The following is a 13389-nucleotide window of genomic DNA, read 5'->3' on the forward strand; positions in this document are numbered from 1 at the left end:
CCAGTACCCTGCTCCTATTGATTTATAGGGGAACTGGAAAAAAAATCCAACAGACTTATCCTTAGTATATTCTGTTTCATTTCCATTTCTTTAGAACAGAGGTAGGCAACCTATGGCACGCGAGCTCATTTTAGGTGGCACTCACACTGCCCGGGTCCTGTTCCACCGGTCCAGGGGGCTCTGCATTTTAATTTAATTTTAAATGAAGCTTCTTAAACATTTTAAAAACCTTATTTACTTTACACACAACAATAGTGTAGTTATATAGAAAGAGACCTTCTAAAACCGTTAAAATGTATTACTGGCACGCAAAACCTTAAATTAGAGTGAATAAATGAAGACTCAGCACATCACTTCTGAAAGGTTGCCGACCCCCGTTTTAAATTATATAGTACCTGGGACAGAGAGCATGTCTGTCTTTGTCTGCGAGCAGCACCAATGTTACTGGACCAGCTCCTCAGCTGGGGGTAAATCAGTGAAACTTTGACTTCAGTGGATTACTATGATTTACCCCAGCTAAGGACTTGGCCCATTGTCAACTCCTAACTGATACACAGCGATCAGAAAGCAGAACCCAGAAAGACACCAGGGATACTATTTTTTAAAAACTTTCATAATAAAGTTTATTACATTATTTTCATTAGAAATATTATAAAATAGAATAGTCTGCCCAGCAGAAAAATAATGCCAGAGTTTAAAAACCCTGGGTTTGTGCAAACAGTTTGTGTAAACATAAGAAGTCAAGTGTTCAGGTTCCATCACAAAATACAGTAAGTTGCTACAAAAATAAATTTGGTCACTCCCAAATAGATTAAAAAACCCAGATGTCTTCACACAGCTCTCTCTCTCTCACACACATGCGCACAGTTAATGCTGTATTTATATCTGAAATGGGAAGGATTTCAGGTAGTCCTTTAAAACTGGATTGAGAGGGATGTGGTTTAAATTCTCTCTCCCGAATGTTGCCACAATGCTTTTCCGGCAGAGCTCCTGCAATGGCCGTAAACGGACTTTGCGTAGTGGGGTGACCAGCACCTTCCTCGGGGAGCTTATATAATGTTCCAGTAGCTTAAAGAGACAGTCGAAACTCTCCTTGCTGCCATCCAGGCTGAAACGCCCAGCCTGGAAGTTTATTCGGATGCTGGTGGGCCCAGTAGCAGTCTTAACACTGATGGCAAAGAAGCAATTTTTTTGTCTGCTGTCCCTGATGAGGAAGGTGCCCTCAGGCTCAGATTTCAGCTTCTCGTGGGCTGCGCTGACAGTCAGTGGACCCCAGTAGAAGCCACATGCATCCAGCAGGGCACTCGCTCGGGTGATGCTACTGAAATCCGCCTGTGAGCGGAAAGTTCGGAAGTGTGTGTCGCTCTGCGCCTGCCCAGTGTTGGACCGAGCCGGGCCATGGTAACCTCTAGGCCGAGAATGATCCCGTGCTGGAGGGTCAAGTCGACATCTTGGGTCTGCTGCAACTGCATTATCTGCTGCCACCTTACTGTGCGCTACCATCCTATAGACTAGACCAGCGGATGCGGTCTTCCATAGCGTCAGTGGCCAGGGCAGTGCAGCTCTCCAGCGGCTATTCTGAAATTCCAAAAGAAAAGAAAATATTAGATCCTCAATCTGCGTAAATTAAGTGACAATCTTCCATTGACACCCCTCTGCTCCCTTATAAAATGAAGCCCTTACTCTGTAAATTTACACCCAGCAAACCACTGATGAACAGCATCACTATCTGGCTAGGTTAGCAATCCATTGCTCTTGCAACATCTGACGCTCAGAAGTATCCAGCCAGGGAAACAGTTACAAATGATGCGGTTTTCCTACTATTAGTCATAGAAATGCATCAGACTCTGGATTGAGTTGACTGATGGGAATCTCTTTTTCAAAGCTTACTTTATATGTATATCCTTCTCCATCAATTCCTTAACCGTGCATAAAACCACTTATTATAAAACTACTGATTTGCTCTCTTCCCCCTCCCATTTCCCAGATGTAGATGTCTGAACTCAGACTGTATTGTTCTTTGCATTATGTGGGGGGAAAAAAGCGTGGCTAAAGGAAAGGTAAACTCTGCAGCTGTGTACAAATCCCCAGAAAGTGGATGGAATTGGCTGAAATGAATGGGTGGTATTGTGTGATTCAAACGTGATTGGCAGTGCAGTTTGTAACCCTGCCAATTTACACATAATCCTACATCTACTCTCTGTTCTTCAATCAACTGGAGAAGCAGCCATAGAAGTCCATTTCCCATCCCTTGTTCCACCCCCCAGGGATAGCAATGTTACCACCTCACTAAGCCTACACAAAGCAACCTCTATGAACCCTTCAAGCATCATTCCTCTCTCTCTCTTTTTTGTATTGCATGCACTTTAAGTGGCCCAATCTAAATTGCTTCCTATTGATATATCTTTCAGCACCAAGGGCCAAATTCATCCCTCGAGTAATTCTTTTGAAATAAGCATGGTTGTACCAGCAATTAATTTGGCCTCAAACGTCTACACCGACAGCATGGTTCGATACATCTCTGCAGGCTGCCTTGACCTTACTGGAAAGCATAGATTTTAGGATTTATCCCTACAGTCCGTTATAGATCTGCACTGGCAGACTGTTGAGAAAGCTTGAGGCATTCTCAGAAATGAATCCCCACAGCTGTCTCACACAGCAACATGCGGACATAGATGCAGAGACAGCACTTAGCTGGATTCCTGTCTCTGTGAATGTGACAGCCGGACATTTGAGTTTAGTTTCATTTAGATCATTTTACTGACTGAAATAGCAATCATAAAATCCTGACATTAGCAGATAACTTAAAACAAGCAAAGTATGGTTAGGTTTTCCTTGTATGGCACATGAAAGAAACCAATGTCAGCTTTTCTAATCCTTGGGTGAGGATCGCTATTCAGCATTCAAAGTTTAAAAAAATCAAGGCACTCTGAAGGGTGGATGCCTTTAGGTTTAAAACAATAAGATTCTCTAGAACCATTCACCTCCAGGAGAAACAAAACTTTTTTTTTTTTTTTGGTGGGGGGAGGAGGAGTACACAACAGGAGTTCTATGCACTTCACTGCCGGTAAGCTTGAAAACACAGCTGCTTTCCTGTGCCTCATTGCAAGGTCCCAAGGCAGTTTTTCCTACGCGCAGAGGTTTTGCCCTTGTGTCCTTGGCCAAAGTTTCCCCATCCCGGCCCAGCTAATGCTGGTCTGTCAGTTCGCCGCTGCGCTCTACCCCAGAGGTAACTGCTTTTCAATGATGCCGCAGGATGGACGCGTCGCAAGGGGTTTGGGAGTCCTTTTGGCAAGCAAGGTGTTAGCTAGAGACTCAGCGATGTGCAGTATTATTATGATTCTGCTACCTTATATTCCACCGATCTTTAGCTCTTTAAAAACCGCCAGCGTTGTGCAGGCTCGTGTGTTCTTGCGCCAGGGCCAGAGATCATTCGCCGCGCTTGGGAGCTCATTGAACGCTTCTCGCTGGAAGCGGACTAAGGCTCGCTGCGCTCCAGGCTAAGGGACACCAAAGGCTGCGCGTGGAAGCCCGCTCGGGACTGCCCTAGCAATGGCTTACAAAGACAGCGTCCCTTACCTTCTCTGCCCTGAGCCGCGGGGATCAACGCTGCTCCTTGAACGGGCACGGGGCACCATAAACCCGAGCTGCGAGCACGGCCGCCTTGCAAGCCCGTAGCCCCCGCGCGGCAGTGGTGCACTCGTAGGCCTGGCCCCAGGAATAGCACAACCATAATCTGCCAGCGAGTCCTGCCTGGCGCCTGTAGCAATCCCAGCCTGCTAGGGGCTGCGCGGCGCGCTGGAGCCAGACTGCTCTGCCTCCGCTCATCGCTCGCAATTTTATGGCTCGGGCTCAACTCCCCGGGCGGCGGCTCCTCCCTCCCTCCCCTGCTCAATTCGCAGAAAACACGTGGCCGCTCACTTTCACTTTCCATCTGCGTCAGGCGGCTGCAGCTCGCGAGGTTCGGGCCGGCGGCCGGGCGGGGGAGGGGCGCCAGCCTATTGGTTTCGCTTCCAGGGAACCGCAAGTGCCAGTTCAAAGGAACCCTGGCGCGGGCCCGGAGCAGCCCGCCCCGCCCCGCCGCTTCCTCAGAACAGCCGCGCCCTGGGCGCTCCCGCGAGCCTGCCTCGCGCCGGGCTCGGGCCGCGGCCGGCGGTAGCCCGGCTCCTGGCGCGCCTCGGAGAGCCGCGGCGGGACCGCGTCCTGCCAGCCCCGCAGAGGCCCGGGGCTGTGGGGGCGCGAAGCCTCCAGTCCGGAGCCCTGCGGGAAGCGGCCGCTGCAGGCAGATTGGCCCCCGCCTGTGGGCGGTGCAGCGCAGGGAGGGCTCCTGGGCGGCCTGCTTAGGCATCCTAAGCCTCTGGCCATCATCACCCAGCCTCTTGCTCCGTAATAAAGGGGGGGCTCGCCTCCCCCATCCCCCCTTTGCCTCGTGGCTCTGGGCAAACAGGGCTCCCAGTTGCCAGTAAGAGGTGGCTAAAATCATGTTGGGGAAACTGAGGCAGGAGGAAATGCTGGAGGGGGAAGGGTGGCGGGATGGTAACGCACCACAGCACCAGAGACAGGTAATAGAGATGTGTAGCGACGCGAGGACCAGGCCGCTGGTGCAGGCTATGAATGTACTGGGGCGAACACAGGAGCAGAAGCCAAGAAAACAAGAGCAACGCGCTGGGGTGGAACTTCTAGTGCAAGGGCAGAGGGCTCCTCAAAGGTAGCTGGTCAACATGGATGCCCTGGTGATTAGCACTGTGAGCTATTAATTAATTAATTAATTAATTGTTAATAAAAGTAATGTGTTAAATGCCATCCAAAATGTGAGGCAATCAGGCAATATGTGTATAATAACGCAATGGCAAACCTGGGGTAGTTTTCTCTGACTCCAATAGGAGATTTGGAAATGCTCTTTGAAACCTTGTTTTAGCTATTTGCCCTAAACTATGCCAAAGTACGTCTGTTCCCTGAGCAGGCTCGGCTGAACTTGAGCTCACCCTGAGCAGGAGCTTTTTTAAACAGCACCTGTTTAAATGGCAAGGATACCTTTGTTTATTTCAAAGCTGACTATGTCCCAAATGCCAGCTCACCCACAGTCTTGCACAGAAACTGAGTCAGCCAATTGTTAGTTTTCATGAAAGCAAGGAGAACACAAGCATTTCACTGCAATTTCTGCAGGCAGTGCCGGCTCCAGCTTTTTTGCCGTCCCAAGCGGCAAAAAAAAAAGAGAAGAACCCGATCAGGCTGCCGCAGAAGTGCCGCCGAGGAGCAAGACAGCGAGTGAAGGACCCTCCACCGAGTTTCCACCGATCCAGAGCGGGCCGATTGAGCTGCCACCGCCACCGATCCGGACGGTGCTGCCCAACGCATTGCCGCCCCTTTCCATTGGCCGCCCCAGGCACCTGCTTCCTTCGCTGGTGCCTGGAGCCGGTCCTGCCTGCAGGCTACAACTTGTTTCTCCCATATGTTTTGTGGCTTTGTACAATGAGAGGTAGAAATTATGGAGACACCAGTCCTCTATGCTGAAGATTTGGGTTGAGTTTTGCACTTAAAGCAGAGTTTTAACATCTTTGATATATATGAAAACTACAGCACATCCTCCACAAAATAAAGCGCTTACCGTATGAGCACAGAATGAATAAACAGTGATCTTTCATGCCTGCAGGGTGCACGTGCTTTGGGATGTATGCTTTCCGTCTGACAGAGGAGCCTGGTGTTCTGAGATGGCTGTTACCTGTTGTGAGCAATTGCAGGAGTGAGATTTTTTTCCCCCTTAATGGTAGCTGTGGTCTTCTGGGACCATACAAAAGTATGCTTTCCGTCTGACAGAAGGGTGCTGGTATCACCCATGAATTCCTAGTCTGGGATCAATTTAAGGGAATGTGTTTTCTGCTTGTTCTTGAGTGTAAATATTCCTTTCAAAGTCCTTCCCCATCACAGGCAGGACTAACATGATGGTGATGTCATGGTTTGCAAAGAATTCAGTGTTAAACTTGTAGATTCACACTGTGGTATTTAGACCTTGATCTTCAAAGGCATTTAGGCAACTAACTCCACCTGAAATAATTATCTTTGAGGATCTGGGCCTTAGTTACCTAAAGAGGCTCCTGGTGGTTTTGTTCCATATTTGGATGGTAGATATAACAAACCAACTCAGTATGAATTGTATGTATTGTAATCAAATATACAAATCATCCTCTTCCAAAGAATTTCTGAGCAATTGAGCTTCATGTTTGCTTTTTGTGAATATTCATGCTAGTGAAGCTCAAGTGTGTGAATACTGTGGAAAAAGTATGCAAAAGTATCAGGAACATGGTGAACTGAAATTTTCTTTTGAATTTGAATATATGTTAGTGGAAATTGGTTTGCATTGTTTTCTTAGCTGCAGTGAGCACAGTCATCACAACGGAGCTGATCTATTGGGTGACTGTCGCTGAGGATTATCTTTTATTTGTATTGTGGTTGCATCTAGAGTCCCCAGACAGTATTAGAACCCCATTGTGCTAAGTGCTCTAGGAACCTATATAGTAAGACGTGGTCCCTTTACCAAAGAGCTAACAATCTAATTAGACCAGGCAGACAAAGGACTTGAGGGTAAAGAGATGTGAAGTGACTTGCCCAGCCACAGGGTCATACAAAAGGTCAGTAGTAGAGCTCAGATCTCCTCAGTCCTAGCCAATGCTGTATCCACATAACCATGTACCTCTGGAGCATGGAGTTGGAGTGTTGCTTCTCATTTCCCCTCAGGTATGGGGCAGCTTTTGCATTGCAGCCATCATGCAGCGTAAGAGGAAAATGTTACAAGCATCTTCCAATTGCTATAAAAGCTATATGCGGCTAGCTATAGGCAAACAAGATCAGGTGAGAGGAAGGGGACAGCTGCTGTGTTTTTTTTTTTTGCTGCAGACTGCAGGGGAAAAATCCCTGGTGTGCGTGTGTAGGTACATCATCAGGCACTGGGTAGAACAGCAAGCAAAGGTCTCTCCAGAAGGGAAACAAGGAGGACTGCCCGAAAAGGTAATTCAGGTCTCGTGGCTCAGCAGGAGGGAATGTGGAGGTCACAGTTGGTAGCTGTGGGTCAGAGCTGGGTGAGGCTCAAAGAAGCAACAGGACTGGTCACTCAAGTGGGAGGAAGTGACGTGAGTGAGTGTATAGGCTTGGACATTGTGAAAGCCATAGAGAGCTGCTTCCTGTGAAAGTTGGCAGCAGCCTTAGGTGATCACAGCTATACCCCAATAGCCTTGAGGGGAGGTAGTCCGAGACCCTGTGGTGCCCTCCGAATTGTTGATGATACTCTCCTATGTGACAGCCTATGGTGGTGTGACGAACTGGACCTGGTCTCACTGTGGTCTGTGAATGCTGACAGGGGAGTGTGGCTGGGATAGTCTGCATTGGAGGATGGGAGACTGCCCGAGGGCGCATACCTGAGTGTGTAACATGAGAACCCAGGAAGGGGTTGAAGGCCAGGTGACTCCTTAGCCCGGGAAACTGAACAAAGGCTGTGGGAGAGGTCGCTGAAGGGAGAGTGCTGGAAGCAAGCTGGAGAGATGGCTGGGAGGCAGAGATGGCTCTGACCCCCCAAAGGGGGTTGGGCTGGGATGCTCTGGGACCCCAAGCTGGACTTAACTGAGGGGGTCCTGTTGTCTGTGCCTGCAAGACCTGTCTTGGACTGTATTCCTGTCATCCAAATAAACCTTCTGCTTTACTGGCTGGCTGAGAGTCATGGTGAATCGCAGGAAGCCGGGGGTGCAGGGCCCTGAGTCCCCCAATACTCCGTGACAGGTGGATATTCATTTTGTATAGTGAAGAGCTATTACAACTGGATGGAGATTATTCCTTCCTGACAAAGTGTTGTAGGGGCACTATTCCACTCTGGATGGAGGAAACATTACAAAATGGGCAGAGTGGCCACGGAGATGGTCATGCCACCTCACCCTATATGTGCTTTAGAATTCCTGGGGATCCTCATTCTTTTAATCACCCCTGCCTCCCAGGATCCCTCCATCATTCCTCCTTCCTTTTTTCCATCTCCTCTTCCCCCACTCCCTCTTTCCCTCCCACAGAAGGTGACCAGATATTTAAAATGAAAAACAGACTACCAGAATTTTGTTGTTGGAGAGAGGAGTGGAGAAGATGCTCATGAGAGGGTTTCGCCTGCTGGAGTGGACAAGGTCATATTTCACCCACTAGAGCAGAGGTTCTCGTGACAAATTTTTTGGTGGCTTCAGAGTGCGGCCATCAACTCTTGCTGGTGGCCATACTGACGCTTTTCCCTAAAATTCTTAATTAATTTTAGGAAAAACAAATAAAGATGCATGTATACACATCCAGCTCATTGTAATTTATTTATGTAGGTTGTTTTTTTTTCAGACTCAATAAAAATAATGCCGTGAAAAGTGGTATTTGTATATTAGTTAATATCACTTTTCACAGCAAGTCCTGGTAAGTTAAGACCTGGATGGGGGGTGAGGCAGTGGTGGCCAGGAAGGACGGATGGGGGGAACCTGCCACCTCATGGTTGGAGGTATGGGTTGGTGCCTGGGGGTGGGGGTCTGTGCCCTAGGCCAGCACCCACTGGAGCTCAGGGTTGGCGCCCACAGTTTGGCCAGGGCCGGGGATCGGCACCCACTGCCATGCAGCTGGGGGTCAGCACCCAGAGCCGGCATCTGCTGCTGCGCAACCGGGACTGGAGGTCAGCGTCCAGGGCCAACACCTGCTGGAGCCTGGGGTTAGTGCCCACTGCTGTGTGACCAGGTCTGGGGATCTGCACCCAGGATTGGTGCCTGGGCCTGGGGATCAGTGCCTATGGCCAGCATCTGCTGGAACCCAGGGTCGACATCCAGGAGCAGTGCCTGGGGCCAGGGCTGGGCGTCGGAGCGCGCGGCCGGGGTTTGACTGCCACCACGGTTTGGGGCTGGCACTTGGGGTCTGCCACATGGCCAGGGCTAGGGGTTGGCATCCAGAGCCAGCATCTGCCGGAGCCCAAGGCCAGCGCCAAGGATCTGCACCCAGGGCCGGCAGCTGCTGGAGCTCATGGTTGCTGGCCAGCGACCAAGGTTGGAGGTTGGAGTGCATGGACTGGGGTCAGCACCTGGGGCCAGCAGCCACAGGTGAGATTTGAAGTTGGTACCATACGGCTGGAGCCAGGGATTGGAGCCCACCACCGCCGCGCAGCCAGGGGTTGGCATCTGAAGCCCCATGGCTGGAGCCCTAGTCTGCAGCCAGGCTCCCTAAGTCCCTGCCGCTCCGAGCCCCACTATGCCCCTCATCCCCGCCCCACCCCGGTGAAAACTCACCTTGCTCCTTCAGCGTTGTTCCCCACCTGTCTCCAGAGACATGCAGAGTGGCGCATCCAGAAGCAACAGGGAGGGAGTGGGAGGGGCCAACGCTTTGCTGCCTCCCCTCATTACCGCCTAGGAAGCTGTCGTGGCCGCAGGGAAACCCCCTGGTGGCCGCATTTGAGAAACAGCGCACTAGAGGGCAGTAGCGCACATAAACAGCTGATACAGGTTTACAGACCTGCACTGAAATGAAGAAAGAAGGCTTCATATTACTGCAACAGGACCCCCTAGAACTTGAAGTGTGTCTGGCAATTCATGTGTTTCTGGTCTGTGTTTTATGATGTTTCTCACGAGGTATTTCTCTGTCATACTCTGAGATGCACTGGGCACTCATTAGAATCCATCCTATCTGGTGAACAACTGCTTCCTTATCAGACTGTTCAAAACTCCTCTCTTCCGTATTCAAAGTAGTGTTGCCAACTCTGATGGTTTTGTCATGAGTCTCATGATAATTGTTGTTTTCCTTAAAGCCCCAGCTCTTGGAGTTGAGTGATGATTTCAGCCTTCATTCTTAAAGAAAAAGTGCCTTTCTAGCACTTGCATCTATGAAAAAGCTTCAAAATGTGACCCCAGCACATTGTAAAGGCTCAAAAAGCAGACGGCAAATAAAAAGAACCCCAAATCTATTACTTTTATGTAATCTCATGATTTTAAAGCCAGTCCCATGATTTTTGGTGAGCCTGACTCATGGTTTTTGAACATTTGGGGTTGGGAATACTGTAAGTGTCATTTCTACTGCATAACCCTGGAGGGACCAATCCTGCTCGCCTTATTCAGTGTTAATAGTCTCACTAAAGTCAGTGGGCAGGAGGTGGAAAGAGGAGTGGGTGGGGTTATACAGTGGCCCCTTCTTCCCCCCTGTCCCTTGGGGCTGGGAGGTAAGATGCCTAGCACTGGCGCATTGGAAGGGGCATGCTGGAGCCCTTGTTTAACCAAGTCCCTTTGGTCCCTGCAAAGGACAAATTCAGCTTTCATTTTAAATCAAGGACCCAGCCCTGTTTCTTGCAAAGACAAACTTGGAATCCGAAACCAATTGCTAAGAAGCCTGCAGCTGGGCGCCCCTGCTGCAGCAGATTGGTGAGTGGGCAGGACTCCCCTGAGCTGGGGCTGAGGGAGGATTTCCCTGGGATGCTGGTGTGAGGAGGGTGGGTAGTTGAGCAGATCTGTCCAGGATGCTGGTATGGGAAGGTTGTGGGGGGGATAAATTCCTCCTTGTGCCTGCCATCCCCAATGAACCCAACAGGTTCTGATTCCCACAGAGAGGACAATTTGGCCCTGCAGAATCAGTTCAGAAAAGAATTCAGCACCTTACTCTAGCTCAGTCACCTATTTTTGAGAGCTCAGCCAGAACCTGACTGAAATATTGTGGGGCTTAATGAATTATTGGGGCAGTGTGTGTGTGAAGTATCATTGTTCTCCTGTGGACCTGGCGGTACCAAATAGACAACCAGCACTGAAAATTATGTTAAAGTAAAATCAGTATAAGAGTGTTATTTCTGCAAGCAGTATCAGAAGACACCAGATTGATTAATAAAAATGTTCTTTCCTACACCATGAACATTGCTATTTCCAGAAAAGAGCAATCCAAATAAATAGTCATTTATTATTATTAGACGTGTTAGTGTTAAGGTAGTGCCTAGAAACCTCAGTTCAGATTGGGACACCATTTCCTAAGCTCTGTACAGAGAGTTACTGGCCCAGTGAATTCATCATCAAAATTGACAAGACAGTATTACACTGCTCTACAGCCAAAATGCTTCTGAAATAAATGTAGTCAAACTTTACTAATTCTGGGTCACTGAGAATGAAAATGATGCTTAAAATTGTTGATTGGCTCTAGTTTTCAAGCTATGCTATTGGGTCAGTATATACGACCCTTGACTTGGGAATGGCGGAGGATAAGTGAGTTATAGACGGAAGGGATCTCAATTTAAACCAGAAATGACTAAAATACATCTTTGACTGGATCTATGAATAAATCTATGACTGGGTTTGGACAGTACTTGCTTTTTAGGCAAAACAATGAATGATGCAATCTGAAGCTGGTATTGCGTCATACATGATATGAATTGCATCATGTTATTCCTAGAAGTCATGGATGATGCAATCATAACGAAGCTTACATCACTCTGCTGAACAAATTGCCCTATATCAGCTCTAGAAATTATACAGTGTCGTGCTCTCTTATTTGTCAGTGTTTGATTTTGCAAAGGGACACATTTCTGTTTAGCCAAAGTGAGCAGAGATGCCTCATACTTGTGAGAACAGTGCAGATAACTTCTGCTATGTTTGTGGTGAAGTGACTTTTGCATCACAAAAGTGCAGTATAACCACTATGGTTAAGAAAGCCTCTCACCTTTATTTTGGCTGCAAAATTGGAGATCGGGACAAGAGGTGGGCCCCACACATATGCTGCAACACTTGTGCAACAAATCTTCGCCAGTGGTTGAACAGGAAAAGGAAATCTATGCCTTTTGCAGTGCCAATGATTTGGAGAGAGCCAACAGATCATACCAGCAATTGTTACTTCTGCATGGTGCCTCCAGTTGGGAAAGGTGTGTCAAAGAAGAAAAAGTGGACTGTGCATTATCCAAACATTCCATCAGCTATACGCCCAGTACCCCACGGAGAAGGACTGCCAGTTCCTGATGCGCCAGAATCATTCTCACTTGAGTCAGACGAGGAAGAGGATGAAACTTCTGGTCCTGAACCATCAATGTCAGGACCCACATTTTCTCCCATCCTCCTCCTCTGAACCACACCTCATAACACAAGGTGAACTGAATGACCTTGTCAGGGATTTGGAACTACCCAAGAGTAAGGTAGAGCTGTTGGGCTCCAGACTACAGCAGTGGAATCTTCTGGCAGGTGATGTTAGGGTTTCCATGTTTCGTGACTGTCAAAAGGATCTTGCCCCATTCTTCTTCATGGAAGGTGATCTTGTAGCCTGCAACAACATCGATGGCAGCCCTCAACATCGTTCACGATCCAGATGAGTGGAGACTGTTCATTGATTCATCGAAGACGAGTCTTAAAGCTGTTTTACTGCATAATGGCAATGTTTTGCCATCAATTCCAGTTGGTCATGGAGTCCATATGAAGGAAACCTATGACAACTTGAAACAACTTTTGAGGTGCATAAACTAGTTGCACATAAACATAGACCAACATCAGTGGCAGCTTTGTGGCGATTTGAAGGTTGTTGCTCTCTTGCTTGGTCTGCAGACTGGATACACAAAGTACTGCTGTTTTCTCTGCGAATGGGATAGTCGTGCAAGAGATTCCCACTACATCAAAAAAGATTGGCCACTCCGACAGTCATTGGAGCCTGGGAGGAAAAGTGTTCAGCATCCACCACTTGTTGAATCAAGGAAGATTTTGTTACCACCCTTACACATCAAGCTGGGTCTGATGAAGAACTTTGTCAGGGCCATTGACAAAAAACAAGCAGCTTTCAAGTACCTCCGTGGAAAATTTCCAAGGTTAAGTGAAGCTAAGATAAAGGAAGGTGTCTTTGTTGGTCCTCAGATTCATGAACTTCTTCGAGATGATGCATTTGACCATGCACTGCGTGGCAAGGAAAAGACGGCATGGAAAGCCTTCCAGTTAGTGGCAATACATTTTCTCGGAAACAACAAGACAGACAACTACAGGTTGTTGGTGGAAAACCTCCTCAAGGCATACAAAAACCTTGGTTGCAACATGTCACTAAAGATACATTTTTTGCACTCTCATCTAGATTTTTTTCCACCGAACTGCGGAGCAGTGAGCGACGAGCACGGCGAGCGATTTCACCAAGACATTGCAACAATGGAGAAACGCTATCAGGGCAAATGGAGCCCATCAATGCTTGCAGACTATTGCTGGACAGTGACAAGAGATGCTCCATTTCATGAATACAAGAGACAAGCCAAGAAGCGCCGAGTAGACACTGAATAGGACTAAACTATGTACATAATAGATTTTGCCTTTTGTTTCATAATAAATTTTATTTCTATAACCCTTTTGCTGATTTTTAAAGTGTTACATAAACAGGACAGGTGAAATATTATCATGTAAA

The 13389-nt window shown here is 48.1% G+C and overlaps 1 protein-coding gene and 1 long non-coding RNA gene across 3 annotated transcripts; one reads left to right on the forward strand and one right to left on the reverse strand.

The window, feature by feature from the left end:
* Positions 1-597: 597 nt before the first annotated feature.
* SOCS1 (suppressor of cytokine signaling 1) lies at positions 598-3825 on the reverse strand. 2 transcript variants are annotated; one of them, XM_005306728.4, is made up of 2 exons: positions 3580-3825; positions 598-1578 (listed from the first exon to the last, which is right to left on the reverse strand). In XM_005306728.4, exon 2 carries the CDS (start codon positions 1501-1503, stop codon positions 880-882), a length of 624 nt encoding a protein of 207 aa, XP_005306785.1. In that variant the 5' UTR covers positions 1504-1578; positions 3580-3825; the 3' UTR covers positions 598-879. The 2 variants fall into 2 exon arrangements, with proteins under 2 accessions (XP_005306785.1, XP_005306786.1); XM_005306729.5 differs by lacking the exon at positions 3580-3825 and adding an exon at positions 3350-3573.
* A 129-nt stretch (positions 3826-3954) lies between these two features.
* Positions 3955-8318, forward strand: LOC122174801 (uncharacterized). The gene is made up of 2 exons (XR_010590829.1): positions 3955-4745; positions 5167-8318. It is a non-coding gene; the product is annotated as an uncharacterized LOC122174801 (long non-coding RNA).
* Positions 8319-13389: the final 5071 nt, after the last annotated feature.

This window comes from Chrysemys picta, chromosome 10 (genome assembly GCF_011386835.1).
Source record: "Chrysemys picta bellii isolate R12L10 chromosome 10, ASM1138683v2, whole genome shotgun sequence".
NCBI classification, from domain to species: Eukaryota; Metazoa; Chordata; order Testudines; family Emydidae; genus Chrysemys; species Chrysemys picta.